The sequence below is a fragment of the Lampetra planeri genome, chromosome 60 (assembly GCF_965212315.1).
Source record: "Lampetra planeri chromosome 60, kcLamPlan1.2.h2, whole genome shotgun sequence".
In the NCBI taxonomy this organism is placed as follows: Eukaryota; Metazoa; Chordata; class Hyperoartia; order Petromyzontiformes; family Petromyzontidae; genus Lampetra; species Lampetra planeri.
The window spans coordinates 2,735,963-2,759,285 of NC_136166.1; the positions used below are offsets into that span (position 1 = coordinate 2,735,963).

Sequence of the window (23,323 nt, forward strand, 5' to 3'; positions counted from 1 at the left end):
CTGATAAATTCAAGGAGAACATGGGAGCGTACTCGGAGGAGCAAAGCGAGCGATTCCACCAGGATGTACTGGACTTTGAACGCCGCTACCAAGGACAGTGTAACGAGAACATGATGGGAGACTACATTTGGGGGCTGATTCGTGAAAGTGATTTACAGTTTCATCTTAAATCTTGAAAAACTACTCACTTCTCGATCTTTTGTAGTCATTTTTGTATTACTTTAGTAGAAATACATGTTAATTTTGATTCATATATTGTTTTTTTCTGACTTTACGTGAACGAAAATGCACAAATTCGCCCGTTTTCTCATTTAAAATAGGTAAATTTCAAAATATCACTGTCCTGGTCACAAAAGCAAAGTTTGTGGGAAATAATAGCCATTTTCTGTACATTTTAGGCATAAGCAATTTAGAACTAACACTTACTACCCAGGAATTAAAAAATAATAAAAAAAATTGTTACACAGTGTTATCCGGCGCCTTCCAACATTATCCGGCGGTTCCGGGCAAAACCGCTCCAAAGGCTGTAACCAGTCCGGCGATTGTCAAACATATCTCTTGTTGTGTTGAAACAAGAGCGTAGTAGTCTAACATACATAACCCCATGCCTCGTAAACACATTTAAAACACTGACAAAAGCATACACAGCACCTAAAAAGATATTGTTATGCAAGAATGTGCAAAAATAAGCTATTTTAAATAATGATGATGTTGCGATCATCCGGCGTTTTTGAAAATCCGGCACCCCCCGAAGCCACCGGATACTCGATGATCGGTTCTACATAAATTGTGGTGGTTAAACACAGTGTGATAATCTTTACTCTACATACGTGGATCGTGGTGGTTAAACACAGCGTGATGATCTTACTCTACGTACATCGTGGTGGTTAAACACAGCGTGATGAACTTACTCTACATACACACATCGTGGTGGTTAAACACAGCGTGATGATCTTACTCTACATACGCACATCGTGGTGGTTAAACACAGCGTGATGATCTTACTCTACATACGCACATCGTGGTGGTTAAACACAGCGTGATGATCTTACTCTACATACGCACATTGTGGTGGTTAAACACAGCGTGATGATCTTACTCTACATACATTCACACATCGTGGTGGTTAAACACAGCGTGATGATCTTACTCTACATGCACACATCGTGGTGGTTAAACACAGCGTGATGATCTTGCTCTACATACATACACACATCGTGGTGGTTAAACACAGCGTGATGATCTTACTCTACATACACACATCGTGGTGATTAAACACAGCGTGATGATCTTACTCTAAATACATCGTGGTGATTAAACACAGCGTGATGATCTTACTCTACATATGCACACCGTGGTGGTTAAACACAGCGTGATGATCTTACTCTACATTCACACATCGTGGTGGTTAAACACAGCGTGATGATCTTACTCTACATACGCACATCGTGGTGGTTAAACACAGCGTGATGATCTTACTCTACATACGCACATTGTGGTGGTTAAACACAGCGTGATGATCTTACTCTACATACATTCACACATCGTGGTGGTTAAACACAGCGTGATGATCTTACTCTACATACACACATCGTGGTGGTTAAACACAGCGTGATGATCTTACTCTACATACGCACATTGTGGTGGTTAAACACAGCGTGATGATCTTACTCTACATACGCACATCGTGGTGGTTAAACACAGTGTGATGATCTTGCTCTACATACATACACACATCGTGGTGGTTAAACACAGCGTGATGATCTTACTCTACATACATTCACACATCGTGGTGGTTAAACACAGCGTGATGATCTTACTCTACATACACACATCGTGGTGGTTAAACACAGCGTGATGATCTTACTCTACATACACACATCGTGGTGGTTAAACACAGCGTGATGATCTTACTCTACATACGCACATCGTGGTGGTTAAACACAGCGTGATGATCTTACTCTACATACGCACATCGTGGTGGTTAAACACAGCGTGATGATCTTACTCTACATACGCACATTGTGGTGGTTAAACACAGCGTGATGATCTTACTCTACATACATTCACACATCGTGGTGGTTAAACACAGCGTGATGATCTTACTCTACATGCACACATCGTGGTGGTTAAACACAGCGTGATGATCTTGCTCTACATACATACACACATCGTGGTGGTTAAACACAGCGTGATGATCTTACTCTACATACACACATCGTGGTGATTAAACACAGCGTGATGATCTTACTCTAAATACATCGTGGTGATTAAACACAGCGTGATGATCTTACTCTACATATGCACACCGTGGTGGTTAAACACAGCGTGATGATCTTACTCTACATTCACACATCGTGGTGGTTAAACACAGCGTGATGATCTTACTCTACATACGCACATCGTGGTGGTTAAACACAGCGTGATGATCTTACTCTACATACGCACATTGTGGTGGTTAAACACAGCGTGATGATCTTACTCTACATACATTCACACATCGTGGTGGTTAAACACAGCGTGATGATCTTACTCTACATACACACATCGTGGTGGTTAAACACAGCGTGATGATCTTACTCTACATACATACACACATCGTGGTGGTTAAACACAGCGTGATGATCTTACTCTACATTCGCACATCGTGGTGGTTAAACACAGCGTGATGATCTTGCTCTACATACATACACACATCGTGGTGGTTAAACACAGCGTGATGATTTTACTCTACATACACACATCGTGGTGGTTAAACACAGCGTGATGATCTTACTCTACATACGCACATCGTGGTGGTTAAACACAGCGTGATGATCTTACTCTACATACGCACATCGTGGTGGTTAAACACAGTGTGATGATCTTGCTCTACATACATACACACATCGTGGTGGTTAAACACAGCGTGATGATCTTACTCTACATACATTCACACATCGTGGTGGTTAAACACAGCGTGATGATCTTACTCTACATACACACATCGTGGTGGTTAAACACAGCGTGATGATCTTACTCTACATACGCACATCGTGGTGGTTAAACACAGCGTGACGATCTTACTCTCTACGTATGTACGTACGTACTTCGTGGTGGTTAAAACACAGTGTGGATGAGGCAGTCTTGAAGACTCGAGTCCTCAACTGTGGCTGGAGGAATTAAAGTGGTGACGTTTTAAAGTGGCCAAGTTTAACCCTGACAAAGCTTTTAAAGAGTTTTGTGACAAACGACTGCGAGTTGCGGACCACCGCAGCGACCCTCGGTTCAATTCCTGAACTCCCGCCACCTGTGTGGATCAGGTTTTGCGAGTGTAGTTTTTAGGTTCAGTCGCACGTCGGAACAAACGACATTTAATTTTCCATAATAGAGGTTACTCCTTTTGGGTTGGATCGCGTAAGTATAAATGTGTGTCATTAAACCCGCCACCACCTGACACGGCCAATTGGTAAGGCTTGTCGCGTAAACAAAACGTGCCAATTCGTTACTAGTACGCACACACCAGTTGTATGTTGGAGAGTTAAACCCACTGCAACATTTACGATTCAAGTGCCGTGACGTTTCGCCGGTAATTACAACAGCCAGCATCATCAGGCGACAGCCAGACCAGAAAAAACGTCTCGTGGATAATATTGGTCGCGAACGCTCTGCGTGTTAGACTAACATGTCATTGGTTGTCCGTCTAGCTGGAGGGCTTATTGGTACAGACCGCTGGCGTTGACCATGATATTGTTTTTAACAATGCCATGCGATATGGGTTTTTGGCATTCTACTATCATAATGTCCGTTTCCCATGAATGGTTTACAATAAACCCTTATTAATTAGACACAAAGGCAGCTCTGGCCTTGACGAATTATTCATTATTCCGAATTCTGTACAATGGTAACGCCAGCTGCACGTTCCATGTTTGTACCGCTTATACACTGTAATGTCCAAGTCAACAAACTTTGCGGCCTTGATCATCTTCTGTATCTTTTTCGAGCTGCTCGGATCCTCCAAAGGTTAAGGCTACGCTCCCTAATCTTCTCCCGGCGTTTGATTTCACGTCAAACTCTTCACACACCATACACATTGACCCACACACCCTGCATCGATTTTATCCAAAACTGTGAATTTGTCTCGCAGACAAAGGGATTTAGACTTCGGTCCCTTTCTGTTACTTCTCGATGTTGGTGTAGACGACATTTCTGAGAGGGTTGGCTTGCACGGAGTGCACAAACGAGATGAGGTCCACTGACGCTCGCCACGCGTGCCGCCATCAGACCGAGTCGTCATTTTGGTCGTGGCGCGTGGCATCGCTCCACGCGCCATGCCAAAATTGGACCATTCGGTACGGCGATTCGGCTCGTGGCGAATTACCAATACACCGTGTTTCTGCCAAAAGCACAGCCGTGCCGAATTATCCCCAGTTAAGAATGATCAAACACCGAAATAACGAAGTTTTACTGTAACTGTACGTTACGTCGTTATTTAATTTGCTTTGAATTTCCTTTGCCGCGCTCATGTACCTCCAGCACTTTGGCGACGTATGGAGCGAAAGAAGTTCGACACGCATACGAATCAAGGTTACTCAGGAGTTCTTGAAGTGCATTTCGCTTGGCACAAACCTGTCACGTGTCTTTATCATTGCAAGTTTGCACACTATGATGTTTTTGGCATGTACCACTGTCAGCAAATGACAATAATGTTTTCACTGCCATGGGGATCAATTAATATGGAGAAACAAAGTTTAGCAGAGCAGTAATTTAATGGGTACTATAAATATTTATTTACAACTTAAATGATTGTTTTCTTTTACAATCATTATTTCGTCAGGAAATTAAGATATTTAAACCTGTTGAATATGGAGTGGTAATCTCGGCGCGATGATATTTTCAAAGCGGACGATGCGCTTATCGCGGCGCTGATATCGTAGACACGGCCGAGCCTTTGTGACGATGCATCGAGTCATTCCGAGCTGGGACAATTCGATGATATAATTAAGGACCAAAAAAAATGCGGCAACTTGTAATCACCTGTTTTATTTTGCCCGTGGGTCGATTACTCGGAGCCCCTTGTGCTGCACGTAGCCAACCGTGCTAATCGCAGGCGAAGTACAACAAACTAAATAGAAAAATAAGCTCCCAAGAAATTAATTTTCAACCTGGATTTAATCGTGCATAGCTCCAGTGGCTTCCTAATGTCAAAAGGAAGAGCGTTCCAGACGGCCGCATTGGCGCATTTGTAACTGCGGCGGTGCAGTGACCGCCTTTGTTCGATGGTCAGCCAGAATCCGCTGCTGCGGGGATAACCGGGGACAGGGGTTTTGTGTTGAGTTATGGGACTGATAGTCCCTGGAGTAATCTGTGACAGGAAAACCTTGCCCAACGGCAGCTTTATCGACCACGTGTTTCGACTATACACGGTGTACCTCGTGATGTCTGTTTTCCCCGAACACGGAGGGTGATGTTCTGGCTCTACGCTGTTTGACGCTTCTCATCTCCGCGTTGGAAAGTAGTGCCGTGAGAGCGCTGGATCTGTCGGAAGATGTGTGAACGAATCGACTGTGAGAACGATTTGTTTGTCGTTTGTGTTTTTGTGCGTGCGTGTGTTTTGACGTGGCGTTGTAACGAGACGCTGCTCCGACACACGCGGCAGCGGCACGACAACGCAAAATATTCGCGCACATTGTCGCGTGCGTCCGGCCGTCCACTCGTTGAGGACGCTCGTCATGCGGACGCCCACAATGGCGAATGGTTCAAGTGACAGTGTTAGGGGCCAGCAGCAGGCTGGCAATTCATTGTTAGGGGCCAGCAGCAGGCTGGCAATTCAGTGTTAGGGGCCAACGTCGGACTGGCAATTCAGTGTTAGGGGCCAGCAGCAGGCTGGCAATTCAGTGTTAGGGGCAAGCGATGGGCATTGGTGCCATGGTGCGGGGAGAGTGATGCAGATAGGGTCTTGTGTTGAGGTGAAGAAAAGCGAAGGCACACACCACACACACACGAGCAATGGAGAGCGACCCGGCATCCTTTAGCACAATGGCAGAGCTCGTGTAGTATTAGTTCAACAAGGGGAGGAGGGGGCGGTGATTTTGGACCCAGGAAAGCGACCCGTTGTGTTTCCCAAGAGGTCACCGTATTTGTCGAGCGCGGTTTTGCCCAACGCGGCATTTTCCAGGAACGTAACCGGCATGTTGGGCGAGCTCTCTAGCGACACGCGCATCGCATCGCGCGTGCGTTAGAATCGAACACTATTTACGGCATATGAAAATTACACGCGCGCACATGATACACTTTTTCCTTGCTGTGGTTTTTCCCACCTGATGATGATTGCTTGTGTTGCAATCGAAACGTCGTGATTTATTTTATTTTCTACCCACGTGACTTTACCGAAAGAACCAGAGTATGGATCCCTGCAGTCACGAAAACTTCAAATCTAGAATGATACATTTGTTGTTACGTTGAGGCTAACGGGAGCGAAGACGACCATGAACACGATGAAAAGATACGGACGAGATGGTAAAAATTGAGACAAGGGACAGTCGTGAATCTTGTTCGGTTCACCGAATCGCTGGGGAGGGGTGGACGGATCTTTACGTGCGTCGGACTTCATCGCTCGTGCACACAGTGGCATGGTTCTGTTTTATTTGTGTACTTCTACTCGAGTTTTTGTTTTCACCACGTACATTTTGAATGGCGATATCGGCTTTGTGCGTGTTTCTATAATGTTTTAATAATATTCGACATATCCGATCACATATGCGATCCATACGCGATCAGCATCGATTCAATCAAAGCGTGACGCTGCTCGTGAGAAAAATTGTGTTTAAGCAGAGCCGCTGCCGCTCCTGAAATGTGATGCACTCCCCCGAAGGCCGTGGGGCTGATGGGTTGAGTAAAGACCACTCTTATATATATTGAAATATATTTATATATATTTACATTTTTACGTGGATAGAGAGTCGGATGTACAAAGTGGAAGCACGGTGGTCTGTATCTGTTTCGTTACTGCCGAGGTTACTCCCGGCGGGGTCTCTTTGTACACACTCGGGGCACACCTTTGCGCATGCCCTAAGAAGACTGCCGCACAATCCACAAAGACCGGAATGTTTCTGTCCCATTTGAAGGGAGCCGCCGAGTGAAGCGAAAGTAATTCGACGTGTTGATTTTGCCTCTGCCGTGTGCACGCCGATGGAGGGCCATTGCCTGAAACGTCACCTATTTATGTGCCCTTCTTCTTCATAAGGCGTTGAGTTTTGTCGTTGGTTTGTGCTGTTCGCACCAATGCCGCCAACGCAGCAGCAGCGTCACGGAATAATTTGTCGGATCGGATCATTCGTGCGTCGTGATTAATCATCAGGCCGAGACCATCTTCCATTACCTGGCCTAAATTATAATGAACGCTTTTGCTTACTTAAGAAATATATTCCCTTGGGTGAATTGCTTTGTTGATATTTCAAAGGGGGAGGTCTACCGCTTTGCCGATACCCCGAGCGTCGTTGTATTCCAAAGCGTCCCCGAGACACCATTGTTGACGTGACGAAGTGCGTTTGTGTAAACGTCGTTGGCCGATGTTTGAGAGCGACGTTGAAAACCGGGCAGGCTGATGATATCCCCCACGTGCACCCAGGGTTATTTTAACGTCCGCTGCTGCTTCGAATCAGAATCTCTGCGCTTTATTCAATCCGCCGACATCCAGTAGCGAGCGATGCAGACGGCGGCGTGCCCGCTGTTACGGTGAATCCACGCGACCGCGCTATATTAACCAGGGCGGCCACCGCGATCGAACCGCAAACCTCCACCCCCGCCTCCCCCCCACTCATTGCCGGCACCTGGTTTGTTTCCCACCTGGTCGTTCTCAAGGGCAGCCTCGTCAATAACAGCGGTGGGCTCTCGTTGCCAGCGCCGCCGGTGCTATCGGGGTTTTTTCCTCCCACCCCCCCCCCCTGCGTATGGCAGCGAAGGCGCCAATCGGCATCTGACACGCCGGCCAGAATCTCGAGCGTTTGACCGGCAATGCAATGCCGCGTACGCGATGGAGCCGCAGTGTCGGTAAATTTATAGCAGCAGCCAAATGCTCCTAAACGCGTGACGTCGATTCTAAATGTGCAGGGAAAAACTGGAGGCACCGGAGAAAAATTCACGTGACCGCGAGGAGAGAGAGAGACGCACAAACTCTAAATATACAGCAGGCGTCAGGTTCGAGTTAGAACCTACAGCCTCCTGTATACCAGGCGAGGTTGTTAAAATCTCTCCCCCCTCCCTCCAGGAGTCAGGGAGAGGGGTTGGGGTGGCAGGCTTCAATGATTCATAGAATTCTGATCCCGGGATGGGGAAGGGAATACTTGAATCGTTGCACGCCTGTTTGTTTTCGCTCCAAGTGGGGTCAAATAGTTCCATGTGGGTGGAGGGAAGAATAAATGCTGCCGCTTTGCATGACGAGCAAGCCACTTGTACTTTCAGATGCCGCCTCTCCCAGCCACTCACTGTAAACCGGTTGTGGTGACCTGTCGCTGCAAGCACGACTCGTTGGAGTGGGGGGAAGCGTCCTTCCGCCCCCCACCACCCCCCCAGGGGTTAGATTGGCACGCTAGAATTGTCTCGCCAAAGCGACCAGTTTGCACTGTTCGATCGATGGATGTTCGTACCTTGTTCTGCCAAGCCATCTTTGACACACAAAGACCCCTCCTGTAGCCTGACTGTAGGGGCAAATGCTGTGAGCGAGCAGCACCTATGAAGGCCGGAACGGCACACGAGGGGGGTGGGTGGGCAACACCACGCCCGACCACCTTTGTCTCCCTCTGTGGCGATGTTTACACACCACATTTGAGGCTGAGTCGACCTAGGGGAGGCCCAGGACCGGTTTAGATAGCCGTCACTGGCGTTGGCTGTGAGCGGGAATCCACCATTACATTCACACACGCGTTGTTGTTGTTGTACCGTTCTTAATGTCTCCGTGAAGCACCCAACTCGAATTGGAATGGTTGCGAGTTCAACTTCCAATTCGAGTTGCGAGTCGTCCTCGCAATCTTTCCAATTCTGGGTCGTGCGCTGTTCACCGGCCGCGCCACCCGAGCCAGCCCAGCCGTAAGCGCGCCGCCGCACTGCTCGGGATACTCGTTCTGCTGCCACAGACGGCTGCGCAAAAGCTGCGGCTGTTTTTTGTCGTCCGTGTTTCGTCGTCCCGCGAGTCGCTTGCTTGGCATTGGCCACGAGTGACAATTCACTGGGGTGACGCATCACTCAGCCTTGTCTCTCCCCCCCCCACCACCGCCCCACCCCCGTGTGCAGAGCTCTCCTCGCAGGCCAAGCCGCTGAAGACACCGAAGGCCAAGAGAGGGGGAAAGGTAAATGCACTCAAGCTCGTGGTGCCGGCTCGCAATTTCAACGGCGCTGCCCTGTTCGCATCGAAACGAATCTGTAACTTTGACAACATTTTCTTGGTTCTTTCGGTAAAGTCACGTAGAAGGGAAATATTAAAATAATAAAAATAAAACATAATAAAAATTATCACGACGTTTCGATTGCAACACAAGCAATCATCATCAGGTGTGAAAACTACAGCAAGAACATTTTAGCTGAAGTGTAGTTTTCACACCTGATGATGATTGTTTGTGTTGCAATCGAAACGTCGTGAATTTTTTTATTATGTTTTATTTTTATTGTTTTATTATTTCCCTTCTACGTGACTTTACCGAAAGAACCAAGACTATGAATCCCTGCAGTCACGAAAGCTTTAATCGAAATTTTACAACATTGACAAAAAAAATCTTGCAATGAAACCCACAACAAAAATATTGAATTTAGCATCGTTGTTCCTCTTGCCTAAATTGGAAACTCATTTCTATAAACCGATTTGTTGTTGTTGTGTTTAGTTTGTTGTCCTTCGCCCGCACCTGTGACTAGCGCAGTTGGCTACGTAGTGTGCGAAAAAAGTTCACCCGCTATTCGCCACGACATGGCAGTGATGTCACCACAGTGCCCGTGCCAGGCCCCAGGTGCACTTTGAAGCCACGTGAAGTGTCGACAGATCAGGGGACAGATCCAGGTGCCATGGGTTGACTCAGATGACTATCAAATGCACCAGCTGTACCCCCTACTGTGCCAAGTTACATACATACATACATACTAACCTAGGCCAACAAAGGTTTTTGCATCTGGGGATTTTGCACGGGGCTCAAATACAACCGTGAAACCAGATTCGTGGCAAGAACCATTCTGCGCATTTTCTCAACTTGACAAGAGTGACACCACTGATGGTGATAGAAAACAGGAAGAGCCAGCCGCTGCTACTGCCACCACTGCCGCTGCCTCCACTGGGACCGGATCCAGGGGCTCAAAGGTCAATGGGACAAATGTTTTCCAGCAGCCACAAAGTCTTGTGATTTATTTTGGCTTTCCTCGATTGTACTATCGGCATCAATGTCATGACACGAAGTTTCTGTGCGGATCTTTCGCTAAGCAGTTTGTCGTCCTTCGCCCGCACCTCTGATTAGCGCGGTTGGATACGTAGGTTGCGAAACGAGTTCAACATAATAAATACATACGTGTTAGAGAATGGCCCACAGAAGATGATACCACACAGTTACTTATCAGCTCCTTTCAATTGACCTTTAGTTCACCGTGTGGGGGGGGGCTGGACTTCCTCACCCATCCCGTCGCGTGGCAGCCAAAGCGATATTTTTCATCGTCAGACCTTGAACTCGGATAAATGAAGTGCACAGTTATTTCGATTTAAAGCTTTCGTGACTGCAGGGATTCATCTTCTTGGTTCTTTCGGTAAAGTCACGTAGAAGGGAAGTAGTAAAATAATAAAAATAACTTCCCTTCTACGTGACTTTACCGAAAGAACCAAGAAGATGCACAGTTATTGTTCACCGGGCCGTGACGATCCCGCTCGCCACTCACGAGAACCCGGTTCAATCACAGGGGGCCGGAGCCTGAGATTTGAAACCCCGGATCCCAGCGGTGCCTGCTTAGCGCTCTGACCTCTGGGGCCGGCCTGGGCCAGCCGACCTCCTTCCACGCAGGTTAACTTTAATCATTCGGCAGGGTGTGTGAGGCCCCAATTGAAGGAATGCCACGCGGTTTGTCCGGCGTCATAGGCAAGTGGCCCTGCGAAAACAACTTGCGGGAAAAGGACTCGCGATTTATTTTTGGCCAGCCCAACGTTTAGTCCGTCGGCGCAGGCCGGCGTTTGAGACGACGCGAGTTCGCTCGCAACAACCGGCGAACTCCCGTCTGCTTTGCCTACACCCCCCCACCTCCACCCCCGCCGTTCCCGTTGTGCGCGCGCCGTCTGTCGCTGCAGGGCGGCGGTGACCTGGAAGACGTCGCGAGCTGGCCCACACTCGGGGAGATCGTCGTCTCAGAGGTGGGGGGGGCTGGGTTTCATACCAGGACAAGGCAAGCAGACAGATGGCTTCATCCCATAAAAATCCATTCTTTACTCCACTCATAAACCACCCAACCGTCTTGGGGTGGTGTGCGCCGTGAGAATTGGCGGCACTGCGCGCACCGTTACACTCGCTGCGTGAGACTTGTAAGGAAGGAAGGCTGTGTCATCCTCTCGGTGCTTTCTTTCTTGTAGGGAACGTCGTGATCTTTCCCTGGAACTTATTGATATTTTCCCCTGTACATTTAAAACAACAACAAAATTGCCAAATCGTAGCTCTAACTGTAAACTGATCATAATGTAGGCGTGACAAATTAGTGATTAAACATAAATATTTATTGTCACCTGATGGAGCAAATCGGTAAATGAGACAGAAAATACATCCACCACCCTGAATTGGGACTGTGCGTTCGATCGCGGGGGGCACACACTGTTTCGCCCCATTGAGTCGTGAGAATCCGTAAAAAACACCATGGGCTCGTTTCCGGCACTCGGCGGCTGGCGAGGGCATCCCCACGAGCTCTGCCGATTGCGGAGATCCGCGTGATGCTGTTACTTGTTCAGACGTCGGCTTGGCCCGTCGCGCCGTTGAGCCCGAGTGAGCGGCCGCGCCGCCCTCATTTGCCGCAGGCTCCGCCGGACAAGGCGACGCGGAGGGAGCGGAAGCCCGAGAGCATCGCCGCCATGGCCGACTCCGCCGCCGTCGCCGCCGACTGCGACGACGAAGCCCGCGTTGACGGAGCCGACGCTCGGGAGGCTCGCGACGCTCGCGACGTCCGGGACGTTCGCGAGGACGCCAAGCAGCCCCGCTCGCCCGTGGCACGCAGGAGAGGTGACCTCGCTGATCACGTCAAGGAGCATAAAGCATCATCGCGCAAAATCCGGTCATCCTCGCAGAAACAGCGGCTTCTCGGCTAACCGTCGAACGAAGGCGGTGGTCACAGCATCGCGCGGCGCGTTCAGACGCGCTTCTGAGGCCGTCTGGAACGCTCTTGCTTCCGATATTAGGAAGCCGCTGGAGCTACGCACTTTGAAATCATCATCTTGATTAACAAACTCATTTCTTTAGAACTGCTTTTTGTGGTTAGTTTGTTGTGCTTCCCCAGCCATTCACGGGTGGCTACGTACGGTGTGAAAGAAGCTCAACATACGTGTGTACGTGACGCCGGCGATTCTGATGGCGTAGAGCAGTGAGTGGTTCCCGGCCTGTGCCACGTGGACCACTTTGTCGTGGGAATCGGTGCGTGGAACTGGGGCCAAAACTACGATGGGGGGAGTTGTTTTGATCGTTTAAAGAATATATATATCTGCCATCGGCGCGTGGCGGTCCGTGAGAAGATGTCGAGGGTTTGTTGAGAGTTCGTGGGTTGAGAAAGGTTGGGAACCACTGGGTGTAGAGGATCAGTTTTTGATGGTCGTGGTGATGGAAGTGGTGCCGATTATCGTCGGGGTCCACGGTGGTGGTTCTGATGGTGTAGGGGAATTTGGTGGTGGTGGTTTTGATTGTGTGGGTGGTGGAGATAGTTGTGTCGGTGTTGTTTCCGTGGGGAACGGTGGCGCAGCGATTAGCGCGCTGCGCTCCGAAACTGGTGAGCCGAATTTCGAAACCTGCTCACGGCCAACATCGATGATGATTATTTGAACCAGTCCTGGGACTCGCCTAGGTCGACTCAGCCTCGAATGAGTACCTGGTGCGCTGTGTTAACATCGCCACTGGGGAGACAAAGGTGGCTGTGTCTCCCCAGTGGCGATGACTACGACGTTTCGCCAATAATTACAACTAGCTTCATCAGGTGACAGCCAGATTTGTGGAGAAGTCTTAATTGTATCGTTCCTTATATAGAGGCGTAGATGTGGTGAGCACACTTCTGCGCTCTTGCGCAAAGTGGGTAACGAACAAAGATTTAGCCAAAGATATCTCAAGACTAGCTGAACACTTTCTAAAGAACACCTACTTCTTGCGGCAAGGTGACTCCTATAAACAAAAGGAAGGAGCAGCAATGGGCTCTCATTTGTCTCCTGCGATAGCGAATTTGTACGTGGAAGATTTTGAAACAAAAACAATAGCTTCAAGCACACTAAAACCCTCTGCTTGGTTTAGATATGTGGATGACACATTGGTGGTCTGGCCACACAGCAAAGATACATTGAACGCATTTCTAAATCATCTCAACTCGCAAAACCCATCCATCCAGTTCACCATGGAAGTGAAAGCTGGATATTCTGCTCGGAAGGGGTCGAAATGGTAAAATAACACAAAGTGTTTACCGAAAGAAAACGCAAACTGACGCCTATCTGAATGCAGTCACACCATCACCCCGCACAGAAATCGGCTCTTGTCAAGACGCTCATTCATCGAGCTAAGAAAGTGTCAGATGGTGACAGTCTGAGAAGGGAAATTCAACATGTTAAAGAAACGCTGCAAATGAACAGTTACAATAATGCACAAATTAACAGGGCATTAAATGCCAAAACCAAATCAAATAACACGAGCATTGAAACTGCCCAAGTAATTAAAAGGATCAAAATACTGTACATTGCAGGAGTAACTGATAAACTAGCCAGATGTTTGGAAAAACAAAACATGTTCGCAGACCAGGCTGCGTGACGCCAGCAACTCGGTAGACTTGAGATTCCGTTTTCGTGGCACGCGTGCGTTGGACGAAGACTCGGATTGAAATTCGAGATCTGAGTGGTATCGGCTTGGCTCTCACTTGGTTTTATAAAAAGGGCCGGAATGAATGAACGATTGAATTCAGTAAGACCACCTGTGTTGTCAGTGTTCACTAATGTCTGCAGGACCAGAAGCTTGCACACCTCCACAAAGACAAAGATCCCCCATATACCCTTAACAGACTGTTAAGGAAAGTGCTATTAGCGAGCACCTATGAAGGCCAGCACGGTACACGAGGGGGTGGGTGGCCAGCACCACACCCCGGCCACATTTATCTCCCCAATGGCGATGTTTACACACCAGGTACTTATTTGAGACTGAGTCAACCTAGGGAAGGCCCAGAACCGGTTCAAATAATCATGACCGGCGTTTGCCGTGAGCGGGAATCGGACTCAGGTCGCCGGGTTCGTAGCGCAGCGTGCTAACCACTACACCACCGCTTCTCACACTCTCAGACCAATACCAACACACGCCATTCGCCGCTAAGTGGCGGTGACGTCATCACGGTGCCTGTGCCAGGCCAGGTGCACTTTGAGGCCACATGAAGTGTCGAAGGCTCGCTGACAGGAGGTCACGGGACAGACCCTGGTGACATAGGTTGGCTGACTGAGATGACCGGTCGATGCACCAGCTGTGCCCCCTACTGTGCCAACTTGCTGCATTTTAGCCACCCGGCACTCCACTCATTGTTGTGAGCATCGTTCCTCTGCGCTTTGTTGTTGTTGTTGGAGGGCGACTGCCTCCAACTGCCCAGTAGCGTCCTTCACGAGCCTCCTCCACAGAGGCCGATCTTGACACCGCTGATACCAGTCATCGGCAAGTCCACTCAGCTCCACATCCTCTTGTACCACATCACTCCATCTCTTCTCTAGCCCGTGCCGCGCTCGTTTAGCCCCCTTTATGCGGCCAAACAGAAGCTGTTTGGGCATGCGGTGGCTGGGCATGCGAGCTACATGACCCAGCCCCACAAAGCCACGTTGTAATAGGTTATTCATCAATTGATAGCGCACGTGTTGCTGTGCACGCTCGCCCGTCTGTGAGAATCTGTCGATCTGTCCCCAAAGCAAGGTCTGTTTGCGTGGAAACCGCACAAACACAGCGCTCTCTGTGCGTGTGTGTGCGCGCTCGCCGTCTTCGCCGGGAGGTGGGGGAGAAAAAAAAAGCGTGCCGAAAGGGATTTTTGTGTTTTCGCGTAGTGAAAACAGAAACGGCTCGATTGCGAAATGAACAACGCGGAAACCAAATGACGGCCGAATCTGAAATGGCACGGGCTTCGAGGTTTCGCGGCGTGAGGACTGCGCGGTGCGCCTGCCTCGTGGTTCGGGGGGGGGGTTGTGGGTTTGCGAAGGGGGGCAGAGCCCGTGGCTGGTTTCAGATGTCACTTGCTGCCAATGGGAGGTTGTGGGCGGGAATCGAATTGTCGGTGAACCTTTATTTTACGTGCCATTATCGCCCTCGGGAAAGGCGTCAGTGCACGTTACAGGATAACTGGGAACGGCACGGCCGCCAAAGTTTGTAGCATGGCGTGCAAACCAATAGCACCGCTCCACCCCAGAAGTCCACACACTCGTAACAACGACAAAGATACCTCGTGTAGGCTGAACAGACTGTAGGGGCAAGTGCTGTTAGCGAGCGCCTATGAAGGTAGGCACGGCATACGAGGAATTGGGTGGCCAACACCACGCCCGGCCGCCTTTGTCTCCCCAGTGGCGATGTTTACACACCGTTACACCGGGTACTAATTTGAGGCTGAGTCGACCTAGGGGAGGCCAGGGACCAGTTCAGATTATCGTCACCGGTGTTGGCCGTGAGCGGAAATCGAACTCGGGTGTCCGGGTTCGTAGGGCAGCAGTGTATAGTAGCGTAGTGTATAGTAGCGTAGTGTATAGTAGCGTAGTGTATTGTAGTGTAGTGTATAGTGTGGTGTATATTTTAGTGTATATTGTAGTGTAGTGTATAGCAGTGTAGTGTATAGTAGCGTAGTGTATTGTAGCGTAGTGTATTGTAGTGTATATTAGTGTAGTGTATAGCAGTGTAGTGTATAGCAGTGTAGTGCCTCCATAGAACCCAATGTGTTCACTTGCCGACCATTCCCTTGTTAACGACTGGCTGTTTTCGGTCCAGTAAATATTAATTAATGCATTTATTAGCCACCTTTCTTTTAATAGTATGTGTTTATAATGTTGTTGGTATCTTTATGTATTCATGTCCATTGTATAAATGTTAGAAAGTAAGTTTTTTGGGTGAAAAAAGGAGTAATTTTAGATGCTATCGGAACGAATTAAGCATTTAAAGTGCATTTCCTATACTTGCTTAACGACTAAAAACGAGCGGTTTCGTGGAACCAATTACCGCCGTTAATAGGGGCAGAGGTTCTGCTGTTCTGACCAGCTTGTAGAACGTCCAAACAACCCCCGTGAGTGACACAAGCTGTTGGGAGGCCCTCATCCAACAGTGGATTGTCAAGCGGGCTGCCCCACGTGTACCCCGAGTAGGAGGGTGTGAAGTCTAAACTGCTCGTACAAAAAACTCTCCCCTTTGACATTCATGAGATGTCAACTCCCTCGCCGGGTACGCAGGAGGTTGTGGGTTCGATTCCTGACCCTGACGCCTGCTGCTGTTTATTTGGAGTTTGCATTTCAACACGTAGGCTTTCGCGACCAATATTATCCACGTTTATATTTACACGATCTAACACACGCAAAAAAACCTGTCATGGAGTTTGCATGTCTCTCCCCGTGGTGATGTGGATTTTTCTCCAGGTCCTCTGGTTTTTCGCTCCACATTTACATACCGTGTCAACCCCATACTGTCTACCCGTATTCTCGTACAGGGAAATTCAGTTTTCAGGTCCATACGGCGTACAGTCATTTCAATACGAGGGTATAAACTTGGAGGGAGACTTCTCTCTTGGAGGCGACGCGTTTATTTGAGATAAACAATAACAATAGCAATAGCCGTAACGCTAAGGGCTATGGCCCCTGTTACATTACGGGGTACGGCCCCGTCACCCGGTAACCTAGGGGGAGGTACCAGCCTCCCCTGTAGCGGGCCCTACACATATTCTTAGGTTTTTTTTCGGTAAAGTCACGTAGGTAAAAAATAAATAAATTAATAATAGTAAAATAAAAATAAAATAAAAAATCACGACGTTTCGGAGGCAACACAAGCTTTTTATTTTATTTTTGATTTTACATTTATTAATTAAAATTTTTTACCTACCTGACTTTACCGAAAAAAACCTAAGAATATGAATCCTTGCAGTCACGAAAGCTTAAAATCTAGGGCCCTACACACTCCGTGCTACGCTCTCACGGGTCTTCCGCTACGGACGCTAGGGGAGGCTCGGCTGACCCGACCTAGCCAGGGGTCTCACCACCGGTCCGCTGCAACCCGGCTCTGACAAGAGCCTCGCTTGAGGGTCCCAGGGTGCTGGTCTCGTCTTCAGGCGTCTTCAGACGTCTTCGGGTCTTGAGGGGATGAACACTGCCGGTCCCGTTGAGAGGGCCGGCTTGTATACACAAGTTGGGGCTTACCCCGCCCCTAACCACAGCTTCCCCCGAACCTTCCAGAAGGGTCTGGAAGGGTCTGGAATGAACCGTTGGCCCCCAGCCTTCACCCCTTGGGGGTCTGGGGTCTCTACCCCCGGTAACGGGGTACCCAGGGGTGGGGGGGGGTTTACCCAGGCTAACCACCACACCTCCCGCTCACTCTCCCGGCCGCCTCCTATCGGCCTGTGAGGGTGGTGACAGTAAGAAGACAGCGCCGTGGTATGGTGCAACAGGAACAAAAAAAAATGTATTTTTGTTTGTGTTTCTCCCTTGTGATGGGACTTTGTGGAATGAACGTTGAGATTTATAAGGGGCACCGGGTAACCAACGAGGTCTGAATTGGTCTGTGATAAGGTAGGGCACTGATAAGGGGTTGACAGGTACGCATTTAGCATCAACGTGTGTTTATATAATTTGGCTGCTATAAATGTCCACGTGATAAGCCACTTCCATTGAGCTGCCATTTATGGCCGGGTCGGCTTCTAAAACAGAGCTTTGTAGCTCGGTGGGGGCTTTACCTGCTAACAAAAATAAAATAATTGTAACCGTTGAATAATGGTTTTGAACAGCAAAATGGAAGCTGAAAATCAACGTCTTGTTATCGGGTCTCGCGGCGCTCACTCGCGAACCGTGGCCACTGGCGTGCCGTGGCTGAGCGAGCGAGCGATGGTCGCCCCCCCCGCCACCGCTCAATCCCCTCGCCGTTTGTCCCCCGCAGGAGGGAAGCAGAAGTGGATTCCGCTGAGCCTGGACGGGCCCTTGCGGTCGCAGAGCGGCGGCGGAGGCCAGCGCGGTGGCACCGGACGATCGGCCTCCGACTCGGCCGCCCCTCGCAGACCGGATGACTCCAAGAGTACGACGCGGGGGGAGGGGGGGGGGCGGGGGGAGGGGGGGGGGGCGATGTTCTCAATGAGCGGCACGGTTACGCTCACGTTCGGAGCGAAGTTACAAGTGTGGCCGCTCGGCGGATGGATTAATTGTGTAGGCAGTAGGCCGCAAGACGACGTTTTTTATTTGCGGTGAAACGCCTGCAAGCCGGGCTCATTGCTGCGTGGGGGGGGGGGGGTGTCTTAAAGTCACAAAGAACAAGCAGTACCAAAATTAAATACAAATAGTGCAAAGTGTAGGAAAGGTATGCAAGTAGGTAAACATGAATCAAGTCTATAAGCACAAAGTGCAAACGTTTATCAAGGGGAATGTGGGGGGGGGAGCATTACGGTTCTGGGGGATGTCCGGAGAGAGAGACGGTGACTGCGGCAGTGGCAAGGGCTCAACCGGGCTACGTGTGTAAATATGCAGCATTATAGAGTGTGTGTGTATATGCACACACATAGTGTGTATATTTCAGTTTCATTTCAGTTTCATGTATTACTAACTAGCTTTACTTCCCCGGCTTCGCCCGGGACTTAATTCACCACGCCCGGCCGCCTTTGTCTCCCCAGTAGCGATGTTCACACACCACACCAGTTAATTGTTTGAGGCTGAGTGGACCTAGGGGAGGCCCAGGACCGGTTCAAATAATCGTCAGCGGTGGTGGCCGTGAGCGGGAATCGAACTTGGGTCGCCGGGTTCGTAGCGCAGCGTAGCGCTAACCACTACACTACAATGCGTTAAGCTTCCACATGCGCGGGTCACGTGACAGATGTGACGTCACAGCTCACTTGCCGTGCAAAAAAAATATGCATTATTGAGCTCCCCCCCCCCCAAAAAAAAAAAAGTGTATTTTAATAATTTTTGCATGATGTACAGTCTGGAAAGTACCCACATGGCAAATGTACAGTTTGTTGCATGTCGGGAAGTACGCTAAACATTTTGAACAGACACACATAATCACAACTTTGCCTTTTATATATATGGGGATAACCCTGTGAGTCATGCAGCTCTTGACTCGGGGTGCAACCGCAACAAACAAAAACATGAACAAGAAACATCTTAAAGTGACTACACGCAACAGAAAAATCCAGGAAAAAAACGGCAAAGTCTTCCAGAAAAAAACCCACCGCATTTCAACGGTGTGTGCAAAAAATCCCAGTGGGATGCAAGTCAAACACTAACAACCATGAGACAATTTCGATTAAAGTTATCAGGCTAACTCTATACTACAACAAACAAACATGGCTAAACCGAAAAGTTTTAAAAAATCACCAAAATAAAGCTATAAAAACAATGCAACAGCGACATATATATGTGCGTGTATTTCGGTAATGTCATGTAGATAGACGAAATAATAATTATTTTAATAATCTTAATAATTATTATTTTTTCTACCTACGTGGCTTTACCGAAAGAGCCAAAGAATATGAATGCCTGCAGTCACGAAATTTTTAAGTAAAAATGTACGCATGTTTTTTCCACTATGTGTGTATTTACACTATGTGTGTATGTACACCATTTTTTCGTGCGTATATATACACTATATACAGGATATTCATACTCTTTGGTTTTTTCGGTAAAGTCACGTAGGTAAAAAATTTCAATAAATTAAATCACGACGTTTCGGAGGCAACACAAGCTTCCTTCTTCAGGTGGAACCGTCACAGCAAAATTACAGTAAAAAATTACTGTAAAAAATTACTATAAAAAAATTACTGTATCAAGTGAAGAGAGCTCTAAGCTCTAAGCTCTCTTCACGCTAAGTAATTTTGCTGTGACGGTTCCACCTGAAGACGGAAGCTTGTGTTGCCTCCGAAACGTCGTGATTTAATTTATTTTAATTTTATACTCTACGTGACTTTACCGAAAGAACCAAAGAGTGTGAATCCTTGCAGTCACGGAAACTTCAAATCTAGAATTAACAGGATATATACATAGCTTCAGTTATATGTAATCCACAACAAAGACATTTAATTAACACTTGATATCAATGAGCTCAAAACAATTAAATGCAAACAGTAGTAATCACATCTAGATTGAAAACTCATTTGTTTAGAACTGCTTGTTGTTGTGTTTGTTGTCCTTCCCCCGCACCTCCGATTCGCGCGGTTGGCTACGCAGTCGATCGTCGATAATTATCCGTCGGCTTCGGGGGGAGGGTGGGGGGGAGAAGAGTGTGTCGGATTTTCAAAGACACCAGATAATCACGACATCATCGTTAATTAAGATTATTTTTGCATTTTCTTGGATGAAATGTGTTTAGGTGTTGTGAGTGTTTTAATTTATGTTTACTCTATTAAATTGGCTTAAGTAGACGTACATTCAGGCAAAAATAAATATCACGTAGGCTTTCGCGACCGATATCGATAATGCAGTTTTTTTGTTAGATCACGTAAATCTATAAATGTGTCATTAAACCCGCCACCACCCGACATAGCCATGTGGTGGCGGGTTTAACGACACATTTATATATTTACGCGATCTAACCCCCCCCCCCCAAAAAAAACCTGGGTTATGAAAAATAGATATCCTACTGTGAAGAGTGACTGTATTTACCAGAGGTGGGACAAAGTCATTGTTATGCAAGTCCAAGTCGAGTCGCAAGTCATCAAATTCATGACTCGAGTCTGACTCGAGTCCAAGTCACATGACTCGAGTCCACATCTCATAGGTGGGACAAAGTCATTGTTATGCAAGTCCAAGTCGAGTCGCAAGTCATCAAATTCATGACTCGAGTCTGACTCGAGTCCAAGTCACATGACTCGAGTCCACACCTCTGGTATTTACTGTACCGCACTTATCACTCCGATCTCGAAGACTCCGCATCATGGCCACTACGCTCTTGTTTCAACACAACCTCTCGAGTTTGACGATCGCTGGACTGATGCAGCCTTCAGAGCGGTGCTCCGGCGAACGCCGATTAACACAACGCACTTTTTTGCCGGATCGCACCGTGTATTGTTTTTATCACCGTAGTTATTAGCCATGAAAGATGTATACACGTGCAGTATTGTCATTATTTAAGTTGTTGTATGTAGTGTATCATGTACCGTAGAGAATATTTAACACTGAAATCAAGCGTAGCTACTTTGTATGTCACGCACACGGTGCCGATGGACTGGTTACCGCCTTTGGAGCGGTGTTGCCGGTTTCGCCGGATTAGCACCGGCACTGCCGGATAATGTTGGAAGCTGCCGGACAATCGCGCGGTGCCGGATAATCGATGATCGAGTGTACATACATACACACAACAACAACTGCTATTCGCCACTAAGTGGCGGTGACGTCACCACGACGCTTGTGCCAGGCCATGTGCACCTTGAGGCCACGTGAAGTGTCGAACGCCCGCTGGCAGGAGGTCACGGGGCAGACCCAGGTGCCACGGGTCGACTGACTGAGATGACCGAGATGACTGGCTGATGCACCACCTGTGCCCCCTACTGTGCCAACTTGCTGTGCTTTAGCCACCCGGCGCTCCACATACACACATACATACACACATACATACACTCATACGTACGTACGTCTCTCTCAAGCCCCCACCTCCGCCGCAGGCTGGCGCCGCAGCGAAGGGCTGGAGGATGCCGGCTCCGGGCGGGGAGGCGGTGGTGGCGGTGCCGGAGGGGCCTACCGCGGGCGGGGAAGGGGCAGCCGGGCCAGGGGGAGGGCCCGGGGCCGAGGGAACCCACGCGGTAAACGCTCGGGAGCGGTGTCCGACGTTTCGCTCCACGTGCCAGGGGCTCATGTCGTCCGTTAATGCGCTCCTGATCTTCGCGAATTTGTTTTATTTTTGTTCGTGCCGTCGCGTTTTTTCTGGTTTTTTTTTTGCCGTTTATCCAAAACTCTTGACAATCTATAAACGGAGCCGCATCTGTCTCTCTCTCGCTCTCTCTCTCCCCCTCTCTCTCTCCATCTCTCTCTCGCTTTCTCTCTCCCCCTCTCTCTCTCACTCTCTCTCTACCCCTCTCTCTCCCCCTCTCTCTCCATCTCTCGCTCTCTCTCTCTCTCGCGTGCAGTCCACTACGACCACCGCTATGGGGGGGTCGTCCCTTTCCTGGGCGGCGTCGGTGGCGGCAAGAATGGGCGCCCCGCCGCGGGCACGAAGCCTCTGTTCGTCGTGGATGGCGCCAACCCCCCACCGCACGGAGGAGCCCTCTACTCCGTGGACGAGACGCTGCTCAAGGAGTACATCAAGCGGCAGATGTGAGGCCGTGGCACGCGGCCGGGAGGGGGGTTCACGGCACGGGGCGGGAGTTGAACGCCGAGGGTTTTCCACTCGTAAACTTAAACTAGAAACTGTTTTTTTTTATTTTTAACCAGATAGGACCCGCTGAGCTGGTGGCGTATCATCATTATCATCATCGCGTGGACATTTCTAGCAGCATCTAAATTGCTCTAAACGCATGGTGATGTTGATTCTAAACGATGACGGGAAAAACCCGAGGACCCGGAGAAAAGTCCACAAGACCACGGGGAGAGGAAGACACGCAAACTTCAAATATACAGGCATTGTCAGTGTCGGGATTGAATCCACGACCTCCTGCATACCAGGCGAGGTAGTTAACATCTCCTCGCCACAGCGGCGCCCCTTGTCAGGGGAAGGGCAGTGGTGGAGTGGTCGGCGTTGCTGCGTGATGAACCTTCCCGCCTGAGTTTTATTCCCGGCCACAGCCAACGCCACTCACGGAGCGGTATCTCAGCCGCTCCCGGGTCTGCCCGCTCACCAACCCGATCTGACCAATGTGGTTAATCGTGGTCAAACAGCACTGCCGCGATCAGCGTGGAACTTGGGGAGACCTTCATCCAGCAGTGGCTTGACAAAGGGGGCCGTGAATTATTATTAATTGACGT

General features: G+C 48.9%; 1 protein-coding gene across 1 annotated transcript in view; it reads left to right on the forward strand.

The window, feature by feature from the left end:
- LOC144736259 (la-related protein 1B-like) overlaps positions 1-23,323 on the forward strand; it is a 58,842-nt gene that overhangs the window by 8,195 nt on the left and 27,324 nt on the right. Inside the window, exons 2-7 of the mRNA XM_078618882.1 lie at positions 9,271-9,326; positions 11,291-11,353; positions 12,005-12,206; positions 18,318-18,452; positions 22,027-22,164; positions 22,489-22,675. Of these exons, the coding sequence (XP_078475008.1) occupies positions 9,271-9,326; positions 11,291-11,353; positions 12,005-12,206; positions 18,318-18,452; positions 22,027-22,164; positions 22,489-22,675 (781 nt within the window). The remainder of the gene's footprint in view (positions 1-9,270; positions 9,327-11,290; positions 11,354-12,004; positions 12,207-18,317; positions 18,453-22,026; positions 22,165-22,488; positions 22,676-23,323) is intronic.